Consider the following 14,327-nt stretch of genomic DNA (forward strand, 5'->3'; position numbering starts at 1 on the left):
CTGGCAGATAACCTAGAAATCATTCTACTCTGTTAATCAAAATAGGATCCACACCCCCTAGAAAACCCTTAATTCAAGTGCTATAGATATTTGAAAACTTGTAAACTGGGATTTTAAAAGCTTGTGCCAGAATTCACCTTTAACTGAGCCCAGGCTTCTGTCCGCGGAGATGTGCGCTGCACAGCGGGAGAGAGTGGTCTGCAGGTAAAGGCTTTCTGTCCTGGAGACAGGGTGCGTTCGAGACCCTGGGCTCTGCGGGAGTCAGGGGACCAGGGGAGTGACACTGCTCTCTAAGCGGGGGCTGACAAGAGGAAGGCTAGCCTAGGGCCGAGAGCCGGTTTCAGTTCTGATTTTGTGGAATTCTCATCAGTCCTGTTAACCTCTCTGACTGCGTGCATGACTGAGCACCTCTGTGAAGATGAAGCAAGACGGCAGAATATTCTGTGGAAATGAGGCGTCACGGTCACCCTCATCGTCCTTGCTCTAGTAGCTCCCCATCTCCCCAAAGCAGCCACAGTACAACCTTCAGCACACCCACCAACTGAGGAAGTTACACCTCTTCCAAACCAGGGCGGTGGGCACGGGTGGACATGCTGTAATCCTCTACTACTTAGCGCTCTGCCCCCATCATGATCCCCTACGAACACACCTGGTAAATCATCTTCATCCTCACTGAAAACATTCGGGTTGAAGACAGGCAAATTAACATAGTCCATGGAAATCTTCCGAACCTCTGGGAGATAGATGGTCATCTGCCGCGGCTGGAGGTGCAGGAGGCTGGTTTTATAGATTACTGCGGGGGTCGGGGGGAAGGAGGAAAGCGCTGTTAACAGAGACGTGCACGAGGACAGCCAAGCACCGGCAGAGTCACGGGAAGAGAAATGGGACCGTGGAGTCCCTGCCATGAGAAAGCAGGGGAGAATCCGAGAGCGGGTCTTTGTCTTCCTCCCACACGCCACTGGCCACCCAGCTGCGCCTTAGATTCCCTTACAGCAACTCCTCTGTCTAGCCCAGTCACTTTGCCAAGTGGTCTGTCTAGGGAACCCCACATTGCAAATGTCAAAAACATGTCCTAGACTTAAATGCTTTTCTGGAATGAGTTGGGATAGGACAAATACAATTTTTTAAAGCCTCACTTGATATCGGAATTCTAATTTAATAAAAATAGTTGTGATAAGCAGAGTGCCAAGCTCAGGGGATCTCATGCAACCCAGGAGACGGGGTGACACGGGTCAGGTTGGAACTAAACACTGCCCTTACTCAGGACTGGATTCTCATCTTCCTGACTTTCAACTTCAACCTCATGATCAGGACAGAGATTTAGTGAACTTCCACACTGTTTCTTTCTTTCACAGGAGGTTAAAGTCAGGATCAACTTTCCTTTATGTTTAATGCTCTTTCCTGTCAGGTAAGTACAAGTTCTTGAATTATTACTGTGATTCTCGTTTTGTTAGACCCAGCTCCGGCCCCACAGCTGCCCGCTAGCACCTGGTGGCTGACTGGCTCACATTCCTACAGCCCAGCAGGACCTCACTGATGAAAGGCCTCTATGAGGCTGACACTTGCACTGCTGTGGGCTAGGACGATTTTCCAGTAAGACACAGGCCTTTATTCGTGTGTTCGTCTCTCTCACCCACAGAAGACAATTTTGGCTTAAAAATTCTGGACAATTCTCTACAGCTTAAAAATTAATGATGTAAAGGACTATTCTTTGTTGTTTAGATTGATAAAAGAAATAAAACTGTAAAATCTCAGGAGGGATTAAAAAAAAAGTTGCTTCCAAGGGGGAAAAGACTAAGTGGCTGGAGATAAAGACGAGATGGAGTTTTACTGAATACCACTTCAAATCTCTTGAATTTGGAATTTATTCTATATTTTTTAAATTGAGAAAGCAAAAAATCAGAAATAAAATTTCACGGGCCAGATAATTCAACTGAAGCAAACAAATTATCCAATATAAAATATATCCAACAGTACTCTACGTTTTGACATTAGAGTGCCAAAAATTATTTAAGAGGGTGCCACATGTAACTTACACATCTTTTAGAACCCAAGAGACAGAATCAAGTGGAAAATTTGCTTAGCTTGACAAATGAATAGTAATAGCTAAAATGCTCTTTTAAAAATGGTATGTGATCAGGACAGTGATTTCACAGTAGTCCTACAGGAAGTTCAATCCTGGGCACTTGAGTTCCTCACACTGGAGTACCGTGTACAGTGAGGGCACTTAGAGGTTCTCCCATATCAAGGTCCTTGACTTATGTGTGGATCTATTCAACATCCAGAAGGGAAAGATGCACTAAGACTCCATTTCTCTTTCCAGTGTATACGTACGGTAGGCAGATGGCTCAGTTCCCAGCTCATGGATGGGGACAACAGGACACTCACACTGTGGTGACAAGCATCGCCATGTGCACCAGTGGGGCATGGCTGTGTTACTGAAGAACATGCTTCCGTGGTTATCAGAGCCTTTCCTTTCTTGGCATTATGTGCAGGAACAGCCTATTGTTATTTTCTAAGTCCGTTTTATGTCTTACTTTTATTCCTCTTTTTCTTTGAGCTGAGAAGCCGCAAAAGGAAAAATCCGCATGCAGCACAATTTAGTCTCTTACCATGCATACATGGCACAGCTCTACTTAACACCTGCTTTGCAAAAATTATTTAATTGAAAGGATCTGTGTCTGAAACAAATCCAAAAGGCAGATTCAGAATTTTTCAAAAACCATTTTTAGCAGTAGGTTACACAGAGCCATTCAAGATGGGACCACCAGGGGCGCCTGGTGGCTCAGTGGGTTAAAGCCCCTGCCTTCGGCTCAGGTCATGTTCTCAGGGTCCTGGGATCGAGCCCCACATCAGGCTCTCTGCTCAGCAGGGAGCCTGCTTCCCCCCTCTCTCTCTGCCTGCCTCTCTGGTCTACTTGTGATCTCTGTCAAATAAATAAATAAAATCTTTAAAAAAAAAAAAAAAAAAGATGGGCCCACCATCCATTGGCAAGCTTGGCCTTCCAGAGAGAGCTGTGTGTGCCAAATGATGAGGCAATCTAGCAAGGCTGTGGTGGAGGGGCGACAGCATGTGTCCGCAGCCCACCCAGGGATGTGCCTATTGGCATGAGGCTGCTTTGAAAAGGACCTTCTGTCATTTCATTCCTTCTCTGTCCCCAAGTAAACATGACACATTAGTACTACTCATTAGAGAAGAGTACAGAAAGAACGCAAATGTCAGGTTCTAGCCCAGCTTTTACTCCCATTCTTTTGTTTTCCTCAGTGTCTCAAACTTCTCATGGAGAGGGCACTTATCTGGGACTTCTAGGTGCCAGCTCTAAGGGTTTACCACACAGAAATGTATTAACAGTCCGCTTCTTATGGTCTTTATTGCCTTCTGAACCTCAACTGTCTTCTGACTCGAGAACCTAAAGATACTGGTACCTAAACCTGCCCATAATGAAAGGCCAGAAATCAGATAACCAGAACCCTATCAAACCTCTGTTAGACACTGCAGCTGGTTCTGTCTTTTCATAAGTCAGGATTACACAAAAAAATGAAAGCACGGCTGGTAAAAAGCAATGGAGTAATAATTCTAATTTTTGTGAAATCACAGTGGGTAGTGGCAAAGTTTGAAGGTGAATAAAGTACATGCTAATGTTTTGGTGCGATAAGAACTCATTTGAATGGTCTTTTTAGTCTCAGTTTCAACTGACAGAACGGGAAGAGAAGAGACATGGTTTTTACCTGCACCGAGGTTGGTTGGCAGGAAAGCAGCCAAGCCCACAATCTTAAACTTGGTTCCCCAGATATTAGACGTGACCTGAGCAAGATAGTTGTGCTGTAGGAAGAGGGGGGAAAGGGAAAAAAAAAATCACAATCTGTTTTCATATTTTCTATTGATGACTTAGGAACTACGAATGTTAACGTTTTTGCTTAGAAAGTCACAGAAAATGGTGGGCACTGCTGGAAATACTCATTCTCTTTATCATTCTACCCTTTTTAAGACCAGACGCTAACGAGAACATGTCAGGCACGTGTTTCTGAGCGGTGGCTCACGGAGCTGAGAGTCGCAGCTGGGGAGTGAGGGGATGTGTCCCAGTGTGTCCACACGTGCGCAGGTTAAAAAGTCCACAAGGGTGCTCTGGGCACATTTTTCTTCACCTTTTCTTTTCCTCCAGTCACTGAACTAGAGAGGGTATACCCAGCTCTGAGTCCATTTGTCCTAAAAATACCAGTTGCACTGAAAGCAGTATGTCCACAAACCAGCCAATTATCCGTTTCCTCATTCAATTAAGAAAGTTTTTAAAAATGATCAGTATGCTTCGGCCACGTGTGTATAATATGTGCGAAGAGTGATAACAGAGATGAATAAACTGTAGCTCCTCAAAGGGCTGATAACCCAGTGCAGGATGCAGGCTTAGAATTATGTGCAGACAAGGCAGGCACTGAGAAATGGTGTCAGGGAGGTACAGCAAGGTGCTTGGGGACTGCTGCGGCTGAGCCAGGGACGGACGCCTTTGTGACGGTTCTGCGTGGAAGCATGCCGGCAGAAGCAAGAAGGGAAGACAGAAGGGGGAGCCAGGGAACCCTGGTGACCCAGGCACATCGAAGGCACAAACGCAGAAGGCAGCCAGTCAACAGTGAGGCTGTGGCACCTGGAGGGCATTGAGGGGAACCAGGACGGAGGGACAGACAGCACCAGATGGGGGGGCCGCCAGCAGGGACTGGCTCCTGTGGACACCAAGAGTCACCGAAGGGTCAGACGTGGCTTGAGGGAGCAGAGGGGAGGAGTGTGGCTAGGTCTCAACCAGAGCTATCTGTGAAAAGACTCACATGGCAACAGAGGGGTGTCTGAGGTGGGAAGGAGGTCCTGGGGGACGTGAAGGTACTGGGGCCTGCCCGAGGGCAGGGGAGTAAGGAAGGCAAACAGGGCTCTGGTTCTCTATGCCCCGTGTCTGGAATGGCAGTGACAGGCACGGAGGCTGGGGTGGCGAGTGCAGGTGTGACGAGGGCCTGTGCCGAGGGCTCAGCCCCCATCAGGCACACACTGAGGACGGCAAGAAGAGCAGGAGAGCATCAGACACACGGAACCGCCCTGGAGCCCAGGAGCTACCTGAGTGATGTCTTCAAAGGGAAACTCTCTTCGTGTCAGGCTGGGCGAGCCAATGGAGGGCTTGCGCATCGGCAACCGGGGAGACCTGGACATCTCCTGAGCAGCCCGGGACAGCTTGGGAGACTTCCGGGCCTCAATGTTGATCCTGTGGAGACAAGGCCAGGAGGGTCAGGTCCCACAGGTGGGGGAGGCGCCCACTGCCATGGCCCTCTTCTCCGTGCTCTGGTGGCCACCATGGGTGCCATGTTCCAGGGGCCAGGTCCCTTTATCCAAGCCTTTCCCACCTGCTTTTGTTTCGTGAATGTGAAGAAAGAACAGAATTGCATACCATGTAATATATATTTGAAAATATGGTGAGATTAGGGAGTGCCTGGGTGGCTCAGTGGGTTAAGCGGCTGCCTTCGGCTCAAGTCATGATCTCAGGGTCCTAGATCAAGCCCCACAAAGGGCTCCCTGCTCAGCGGAGAGCCTGCTTCTCCTTCTCTCTGCTTGTGCTCTCTGTCATTATTTTTTTCTCTCAAATAAATAAATCTTAAAAAACTTTACGGTGAGATTAGACCAAGTGATTCATTTGTAAGGAACCTCAGAGAATTAAATGTAGTTGACTTCCTACTGACTAATAATTAAGTTTAGAAACGTCCACATGCCTTCTGCATGTGGGAAACTACCAAGTGGGAAGAGCCATTTTTCACCTTAAGGCCACAACGATTTTATAATTCCTACTACAATGTTAGGATTTCGACAGACTGATCTAGCCTTTCACCAGCTGTCATATTTTAAATCAAATCTGTGGGTCTACTTTTACCCTGCTGCCTTTTGATCCTACATTCTATCTCTGGTCTTCAGTTCTGTTTGTCACCGAGGGACACGGATATTAATGCCGGTCTACCCACAGAGAGTGCTATAAAAATGAGTATGTTAAGGTCGACTGCAGTCAATGAGAGAAAAGCACTGAGCCTCATGAGTGTTGCTTGAGAGCTTGCTATGATAGCGGGGGCTCCCAAAGTTTGGGGGGACACGGGGACTGAGCTTGTGAAAACTCTGTGTGAGGACGGTTAGTCCGGCTGTGGCATGCAGGATGATTCAACACAGGGCAAGACAGAAGGAATGAGGACCAGCGCCAGAGACCGCCACATCCCGGAACTTTAAAAGGACATTTACAAGGTGAGGAGTTTGGTTGCTTATATGTTAAATGTTCTCCCTTAATTAATGGGAAAAGCTGAAACACTACAAAAGTGTAGGAAAGTTCATAATTTTATTTGTAATTTCAATATGCTTAGAATAAAGATGAAAAAAAATCAATCAGATTATCTGAGCAATTGGTATATACATGGAAAAACTCACACCATACACAAAAAGTAATCTGAGACTGAAGTATGAAAGCTAAAACTACAAAGTTTCTGGACAAGAACAGAAAAATGTCTTTATGACCAAAGAGTAGACAAAGATTTCTTAAATAGGACATGAAAAGCACTAATCATAAGAGAAGAAATTCATATTGTGTTAGACCACGTATGTGACACTGCGTATCTCCGCCCAAAGACTCAAAACTAGAATACATGAAGATTGACAACTTGATGTGAGAAAAACAACTCAGTAAAAAGTGGGCAAAAGGGGGCGCCTGGGTGGCTCGGTGGGTTAAGCCTCTGCCTTCGGCTCAGGTCATGATCCCAGGGGCCTGGGATCGAGTCCTGCGTTGGGCTCTCTGCTCAGCAGGGAGCCTGCTTCTCCTCATCTCTCCCTCTGTCTGTCTCTCTGCCTATTTGTGATCTCTCTCTCTGTCAAATAAATAAATAAAATCTTAAAAAAAAAAAAAAAAAAGTGGGCAAAAGACCCAACAGAGATCCAAATGGTCACTAAGCATATGAAAAACTGGCGATCACCAGAGACTGCTGACGCCCCCACCTGCCCAGCAGAAGGGATAAAACCATCTGCTCACAGTGACAGTGCAAACATGGGTGGGGACAGAAGCCTCAGAGGCCGCTGACAGGAACTCAGAACAGCGGGGCACCCTGGGATACTGGCTGGCAGTTTCTAATAAAGTTACAGGTGTGCCAGAACCCGGCAAGTCTCCTGCTAAGTGTATACCCGAGATAAATGAGTGCATGTGCCCCCAAGAAGTCTTGTGTAAGGATGCCTACAATGGGCTGATTCTTAACAGCCCCAAATTGGAAACTACCTAAGATCAACCATCCTGGTGAAAGGAATAAACAAAGTGTAGAAACCACAGAGCAAAGAAAAAAAACCACTGACACATACCACACGAATGAGTCTTAGTCATTATGTTGAGCAAAAAATGTCAAATAAAAAAGGAGTATATATTGTTGATGCCATTTATATGAAATTCAAGAATAAGTCAAACTCATCTGTAGTGACAGAACTTAGAAGAGTGATTACCCTGGGGAGTGGGTATCGAATGAGAAGGGACATAAAGAACTTTACAGGATGATGGAAATGTTACCTTCAACTGGGTGATAAATATTCTGCGTTATCACCTGTACAGGAAATTAGGTCTTTGAGATCTGGGCAGGTATGTATCTGCACATAAATTAGATCTTAATTTTGCACAGCATCACAGAATTTCAGAGTTAAAGAGAGCTTAGTGAGGATCTGGCCCACCCTTTCCCTTCCACAGGTAAGGACACTGGCATCCGGGTCAGGGGTTCATTCAGGGTGACACCCTGAGCTCATACAGCCTTTGGGAGTGGAGCCAGGAGCGGACGGGGCTCTTACCTAGGACACAACAGGCCCTTCTACCTAATCTAAGCTTTTGGCCACTCTTTAGGACAAACCTTTGGCATATGAAATTTTTTTAGTATATGATTTATTTCCAATAACAGCATTATAAGGTATTAAACTGGGCATTCTGTTCAACACAGTACATTATACTTCCTGTAAAACCTTCTTCTTACTTTTCTCAAACTGGAAGAACAAATAAGTGAGCAGGGAGCTCTAGCCGCCCTGTGCCCCCACCATCAGTACTAACCCTGAGGAGTTCAGAGGCTCACAAACTTCCCGTGGATGGCTTTTTCTACCCAAAGGAGAGAAGAAAGGAAACCTATAATTATCGCTGGCAGACCCTCCTGATGAAAGGCAGGGATGCCCTCTTGCAGGGGCCCTTCCACTGTCGGCTTCAATGGGACGCTGTTGCAGACAGGACACAGACATCCCCAGAGGTCCTAACAAGGGAGACCAGCCCTGGAGAGCGAGCTTACCTTGGGAGTTTGGGTGACTTGCTAGCTCGGGAGATTTTGGGGGATTTCTTGGCAGCCCAGTCGTCACTCAGTTCCACATCACTGGAGTCCGAGCAGTTGCAGCTGTCCAGCATGGCGGAGATCAGGCCATTTCCGTAGACTTCATCTGGTGAGACACAACCCACAGATGCCAAAAAGTGCGATCAGTTAGGCCCTAGTGAAGATGGTTAGCACAGGAAACTACAGGACATACCGACTCTTTGGGCCAGCAATCTAAGTTCAGAGTTGAAAGAGAAAGGACCAGAGTATGGCTTCCCTTTTCCATTTTTATGCTGTAACATTTCCTAAGCAAAAGGAGGTAGTAACTTCTACTGTTATCAAAATGGGCCTGAATTTCAGCATCACTTGAAAGTACAAAATCGTCTGGCCGCGTTTACTGTGCCAAAAGCGGGAACCTCCCAGCACAACAAGCATCCGTCTGGGTTCATACGGGCTTGCAGGCAACTGGAGGAGCCAGGCCAAGCAAGGGGCTTGCTTACTCACAGATGCCCCCAAGATCCTGCTTCTGAGCAGGGGCCTGCCAAGGCCCCTGTGGGTTCCAAGCCTGCTCTGGACTAGTGACCTGACAAGGTTGGGGCCGTGGCAGGGACTCCCAGACGTTTACGCTTTGAGCGATGGCTGGAATGCAGGCCTGGGCACCTGCATCATCGCCATCCTGGCCGTCCTGGGTTCTGCGGGGGTGCCTGAACAGAAGCTGCTGGAGTGTCACCGCTGGTCACCAGGCAGGAGGTTTGAGGGCCTGCGGCGGAGGACAGTGCCATCACGAAACTGTACTGCAGAGGAAGGTTGTGTCTGACCCCTCCTCGAAATCCCTTCTCCCACCCCTCACATCCCTTCAACTTCCCAACCCCGCTCTGCCCTCATGGTAGGAAGCCCATCTTCCAAATCACTTTTTTTTTTTTTTTAAAGATTTTATTTATTTATCTGACAAGCAGAGATCACAAGTAGGCAGAGAGGCAGGCAGAGAGAGAGAAGAGGAAGCAGACTCCCTGCTGAGCAAAGAGCCCCATGTGGGACTCGATCACAGGACCCTGAGATCATGACCTGAGCCGAAGGCAGAGGCTTAACCCACTGAGTCACCCAGGTGCCCGCGAATCACTTTGTTTTGCTGACAAAAGCCTCATTCCTTCAAGGCTCCAAGAACCTTGCCAATTTATAAAAAAGCTGAACTGTTCAACTGCAATGAAACCATTTATGGAATTTAAGTGACTTTATCATTCAAAAGAGATGTTTATGTTTGAAAGGAGGAATTTGCTAAGGTAAACTCTAGTGTTTCTGAACATATGGAGGGGACATCTGTGAACAGGGACCTGTCTGAGGGCCCTGGAGGCCGAGAAGCTCCTGGGAAGCAGGCCAGCTGAGGCCCACATCACCCTCTTCTTAAACAACTTCCTTATCAAGAGGCGCGACCCATGAGGACAGTAAGCTGGGGTGATGAGCACCTGCGTTCGATCAAGTAAGAAGGTTTAATTCACGTGCCCTGAGCGGCACTTTACATCACGTAACTGAGGAGTCACGTGGGGCAACGAGGCTTGGCCATGAATCACGCCAGCTGTGTGAACGCACAGAAAGCTTCTGTGGGCTTGTGAGCCCAGAGCCAGCTCACAGCCTGAGGAAACTCAGTACTGTGCTGTCCGCTCAGCTCCCGGCCAGTCTGCTAACCCAGGAATTCACAACTGCTCTAGGTCACACCATTTGCTTCTGTCTTTGACTCATGTCTTAATCCAGCTGGGCGGCTCTAACAAAATGCCACAGACTGGGTGGCTTCTGAGCAACAGAAACTTCCCTTTCAGCCCTGGAGGCTGGAGTCCGGGATCAGGTTCTGGCGATGACTCTCTTCCTGGCCAGCAGTCGACCCCTCTCCCTGGGTGCTCCCGGGCCCTCGCCTTAGTGGGTATGCAGAGACAGAGCCCTCCCGCTTTTCTGGCAAGGCCACCAATCCTACTGTCAAGTCAGGACTCTACCTGGACAGCCTCATTTCACCTGAATCACTCCCTAAAAGCCTGATCTCCAAATGCAGTAACATGGGAGGTGAGAGCTTTGATGCGCCAATGTCTGGGGGACACAGTTCCACTCACAGTAATAAGCTCTGACAAAGACTCCTCTTAAAAATTGGTGGGTTTTTACTTAACAAAACACGCTCTCATGTATGTTCTCAACTATAAAAAAACATACCGGTCATTCGGAGGAGGGGCATGGGGGCCTCAGCAGTCCCTGGCTTAGGAGACTGGGCAAGCACCAAGGGGCAAAGACAAAGAGCCAAGTCCCTTTGCTCAGGAGGCTCCCAGTCTCGGATGGCAGAGGCGAGCGAGAAGCGCGCACCCTGAGGTCAGGTGAGTAACGAAGACCGGTGTGGGAGAGAGTTCTTAGAAGGGCAGATTGAGTCATCATGCCAGATCTTTATGGATGAGCAAGGAATTTTCCTTGGTAATCAGCTAAAAAGCAACTCACGGTGGATTAGGGAGGAACAGAAGTAAGATTCTAGCAGGAGGCTGAGGAGTAGGCTGAAGCTCTGAGAATTTTAATTCTATCCCTCACTCTGGGAGGGCAGAGATGCACCTCACTGTGGTTTTCAGCTGGTCTCAACAGTGCAGTAAGGCCCTTGATGACACCTGATAAGTAACTGAAAGAAGACTCTACCATTCCCAGAAAGCCCACGCCCGCTTCCCCCGACAGAGAGCTGACATTTGCTCTATCCACCGCCCAGCCCCACAAAGCCTTGCAGATGGCTGTTAAAAACCCATCAGAAACAAACAAACAAACAAAAACCCATCAGAAAGGACATTTTAAGAATCATTAACTTCAATACAATGTTGGAAGCGGGGTGTCTTCGAGGACCTTCCACGCTAGCCACAACACAGGCTCACGTTTCATACGTGGCATTGTCCTCGCATGGGCTGTCAGGAAACCTATTCCTCAACCTCCCTTGAGAATGAGGTCTCAGTGTCTCTGGCGTGGAGCCCACCTGATTTGCCATCCGTCCGGGGGTCCATGATGACGAACTCTGGCCGCAGCTTACTGACGCGCCGCCCCTTGAGGATGGGCACGAGCCCGCCCAGGTACTCCAGGTAGAGGGTGTAGCACGGACCGCCCACCTCCGGGTCGTCCTCCGTGCGCTTCATGGTACAGTGCAGGCGCTCGTTGCCGGCGGAGGGGTAGCTGACAAAGTCTCGCATGTTGTTGGGATCCGGAATTGGGGGCTAGAGGCAGGACATGGACAGAAAGGAGTACAGATGTCACCGAGAACTACAACAGAGCACTGGCTGCTAGTTCAGGGAGGCTTAACGACGTGATGTTGGACAGAGGTTCTCAACTCGGGGTGCATGGAAGAATCCTGTGGGACCTTTAAAAAAATACCTAGCTACGATCCCACCTCTAACAATGAAATCAGAGTCTCTGTGTATTTTCTAAAAACTCCCCATGGGTTTTAATATGTTGCCAGGGCGGAGAATCCCTGTACACAACCAAGACGGTAAAGCAGCTTGAAAAAGATCACAAGATTCTAAACTGATGTTTTAAGAAAAAAAGTCACCTTGAACAAGTGTACCTGACACGGGGAAGCAGAGACAGAACACAAAACAGAGAGCACAGGCAAGAATGTAAGGTGCGGAGGCCCCCGGGGTTGGGGGGGGGGGGGAGACACCTGACTGCACGTGAAGAGCCTCACCAAAACCGGACAAGTGTCGAGCCACAGTCCACATAAAGGCCAAGTGACAGTGAGTGCAGGGTGGGGGACACCCCAGGACGGTTCAGTCTGACTGCTCCCAGAACTAGCAGTGGAGCATGCTACTCCAACTTCTAGGAACAGGTTTCCCACTCTTCTGAAGCATCTGCCCGGCAGTGAGGGTTGAACACGGCAGAACGCTCTTCAGGAATCAGCCTCTCCCACTGCCTTTGCCAATAGGAAGCTCAGGCCCCTCACACAAGGCGAGTCTCTGGCACGACAGTGGGGCCAGGGACAGACAGCACTCCGAGGCGGTCATCGGCAGAATCCTCCCGTCGAGGAGCAGACACGACTTCTGCTCGCCTGCTCTGGGATGCCTGTTGGCCTTCTCGGACCCTGCCCTCCTCGGGCCAGCCGTCCGGGCAAGGGAGCCAGCAGGGAGAGGGTGGAGAGGTCTTACCTTGATGGTGGGGGTGAAGGCGGTGGAGAGGTAGGAGCAGAGGCGAGGGGGCAGGGTGAGCTTGCTGACGTCCTTGTCTTCCCGCAGGGCGCTGGCGATGGCCTCCTGGCACAGCAGCTGCAGGCTGGACACGCGGTGCTCCACGCGCACCACGTACAGGGCTGGCCCCGAAGCCATCAGCAGCCGTGAGTCCCGGTGTCCCCAGCAGATGGAGACGATGGGGCGCTACCGGGAAGTGAGGGAGGGGACACTTAGGCTCTACTCTTGTGGTAAAGCACAGATCATGCATGCGTGTGTTAAGCAAAACAAAGTGACCTAATAGTTTCCGAGAATATTGGTTTTAAAAAGTATAACACACCATGAAATACTACATCACAGAAATTCAATATTTTCATTGGGAAACAGATGCTCAGGCCAGAATGCAAAGCACGGGAATGGTTTTGTATAGTTTTTTAAATGTGTATTATCTCATTTGATCTGGTGCCATAAACCCTAACTTAGCTCTGTATGATGATGTTTCTACTGGAAAACGCTTTTAGCCTGGGGTACAGTAATCCACACCCCTTACTGAGCTCTGGCTATCTGGATCCCCGAGAAACCAGTGGCTGTTCCTGTGGCTTGGGGAGGTGGTGTGGAGGTGTGGAGGTAGACCAGACAGCCGGTCCCTTCAGTCGTAACAAGTTGCATTTTAGAGTGACATCGACACTGGTCTGGAGTCACATGCCGTGTGACCTAGGGACTACTCTACAGCCCTGGGATGTCTCCCATGTTCTCAGGAGTAGAATGGGAGCTGTGGGCATAAAAGGGAAGGGAAGATATCAAAGGTACTTCTGAGGTCTACCACAGGCTACAGCCCACAGACACTGCACTGCAGTCCTCCTTGGCCACCCCTTAGCTATGGACAGAGGAAGAAAGCAGAAAGCTCTCCAGGAAGAGGACAGTGGTGAGGGGACATAAAGCTCCTGTGGGGACTGCTCAAGGGGGCTGTGCCACCACTGCCTTGAAAAGGCAGGCCAAATCTAAATAGGCAAGTCAGAAACTAGCTGCCCGGACAAGACACCAAGGCTTGGGGGCGCCGGCTAAGAGAGATCCACACCAAGGAAGACAGGAGGAGGCAGAGGGATGTGACAGGGAAGCCGCAGAACTGGTTCCTTCCGGTCCAGCTGGATGGGGCTCTAATTTAGGGAGGTCTTAATGGGCTGCAAAGATCAGAAGTGGGGTGTCGAATCAATTATAGGAGTGACAGGAGCAGAATTTTCATAGCACTTTAGTAACAAACAACAAGATAAAAGGAACAGATGAAGACACTTGCTTAAAATAGCCTCCAGGGTCAGCTAATCCTGGTTTCAACTTCGAAACAAATGCCAGGCTGAATATACTCCATCTTGTCTTTCCATCTCTGTGAGCCCCGGCAGTGCGGGTTGGGACCCGGGCACGACCTCTCGGAGGAGGACCACGGAGCAGGAACTCAAGTGTGTGGGCCTCCAGATGGGCCTCCTTACAAGAGGGTCCCACCAGTGGGGCAGATCCCCCAGAGTAAGCCATACTCATGACTGGAGACAAGGCAGATAACACACACAAAATACACGGAACACTCCTTTGCTGTCATCAACCCCCATAAGTGCAGGTCACATATTTATCCTCCTGTCCCCTCTGTCCTTCTGCTTTTCGTAGTAACAGTTAAAATGTTTTGGGAGGATCTTACATAAAGTTATCATTCACAACCAATTACAGCGGCCCACCGAACCCTCTCAGTTCTGCCATGGGGAAGCACGATTCTCACTGACCTCACCAGGAGCCCGGGAACCTGTCGCTCAGAGAGGCTAAGAACAGCGAACACCTAGGAAGCCAC

General features: G+C 49.0%; 1 protein-coding gene across 5 annotated transcripts in view; it reads right to left on the minus strand.

The window, feature by feature from the left end:
• The window catches only part of TULP4 (TUB like protein 4), a 232,007-nt gene that overhangs the window by 8,150 nt on the left and 209,530 nt on the right, over positions 1 to 14,327 (minus strand). For all 5 annotated transcript variants that reach the window (XM_059176654.1, XM_059176653.1, XM_059176650.1 and 2 more), the window contains 6 exons: positions 12,476 to 12,700; positions 11,317 to 11,551; positions 8,313 to 8,457; positions 5,098 to 5,242; positions 3,729 to 3,822; positions 650 to 793 (listed from right to left, as the gene is read on the minus strand). In XM_059176654.1, coding sequence (XP_059032637.1) covers positions 650 to 793; positions 3,729 to 3,822; positions 5,098 to 5,242; positions 8,313 to 8,457; positions 11,317 to 11,551; positions 12,476 to 12,700 — 988 coding nt within the window. The remainder of the gene's footprint in view (positions 1 to 649; positions 794 to 3,728; positions 3,823 to 5,097; positions 5,243 to 8,312; positions 8,458 to 11,316; positions 11,552 to 12,475; positions 12,701 to 14,327) is intronic.

This window comes from Mustela lutreola, chromosome 6 (assembly GCF_030435805.1).
Source record: "Mustela lutreola isolate mMusLut2 chromosome 6, mMusLut2.pri, whole genome shotgun sequence".
Classification (NCBI taxonomy): Eukaryota; Metazoa; Chordata; class Mammalia; order Carnivora; family Mustelidae; genus Mustela; species Mustela lutreola.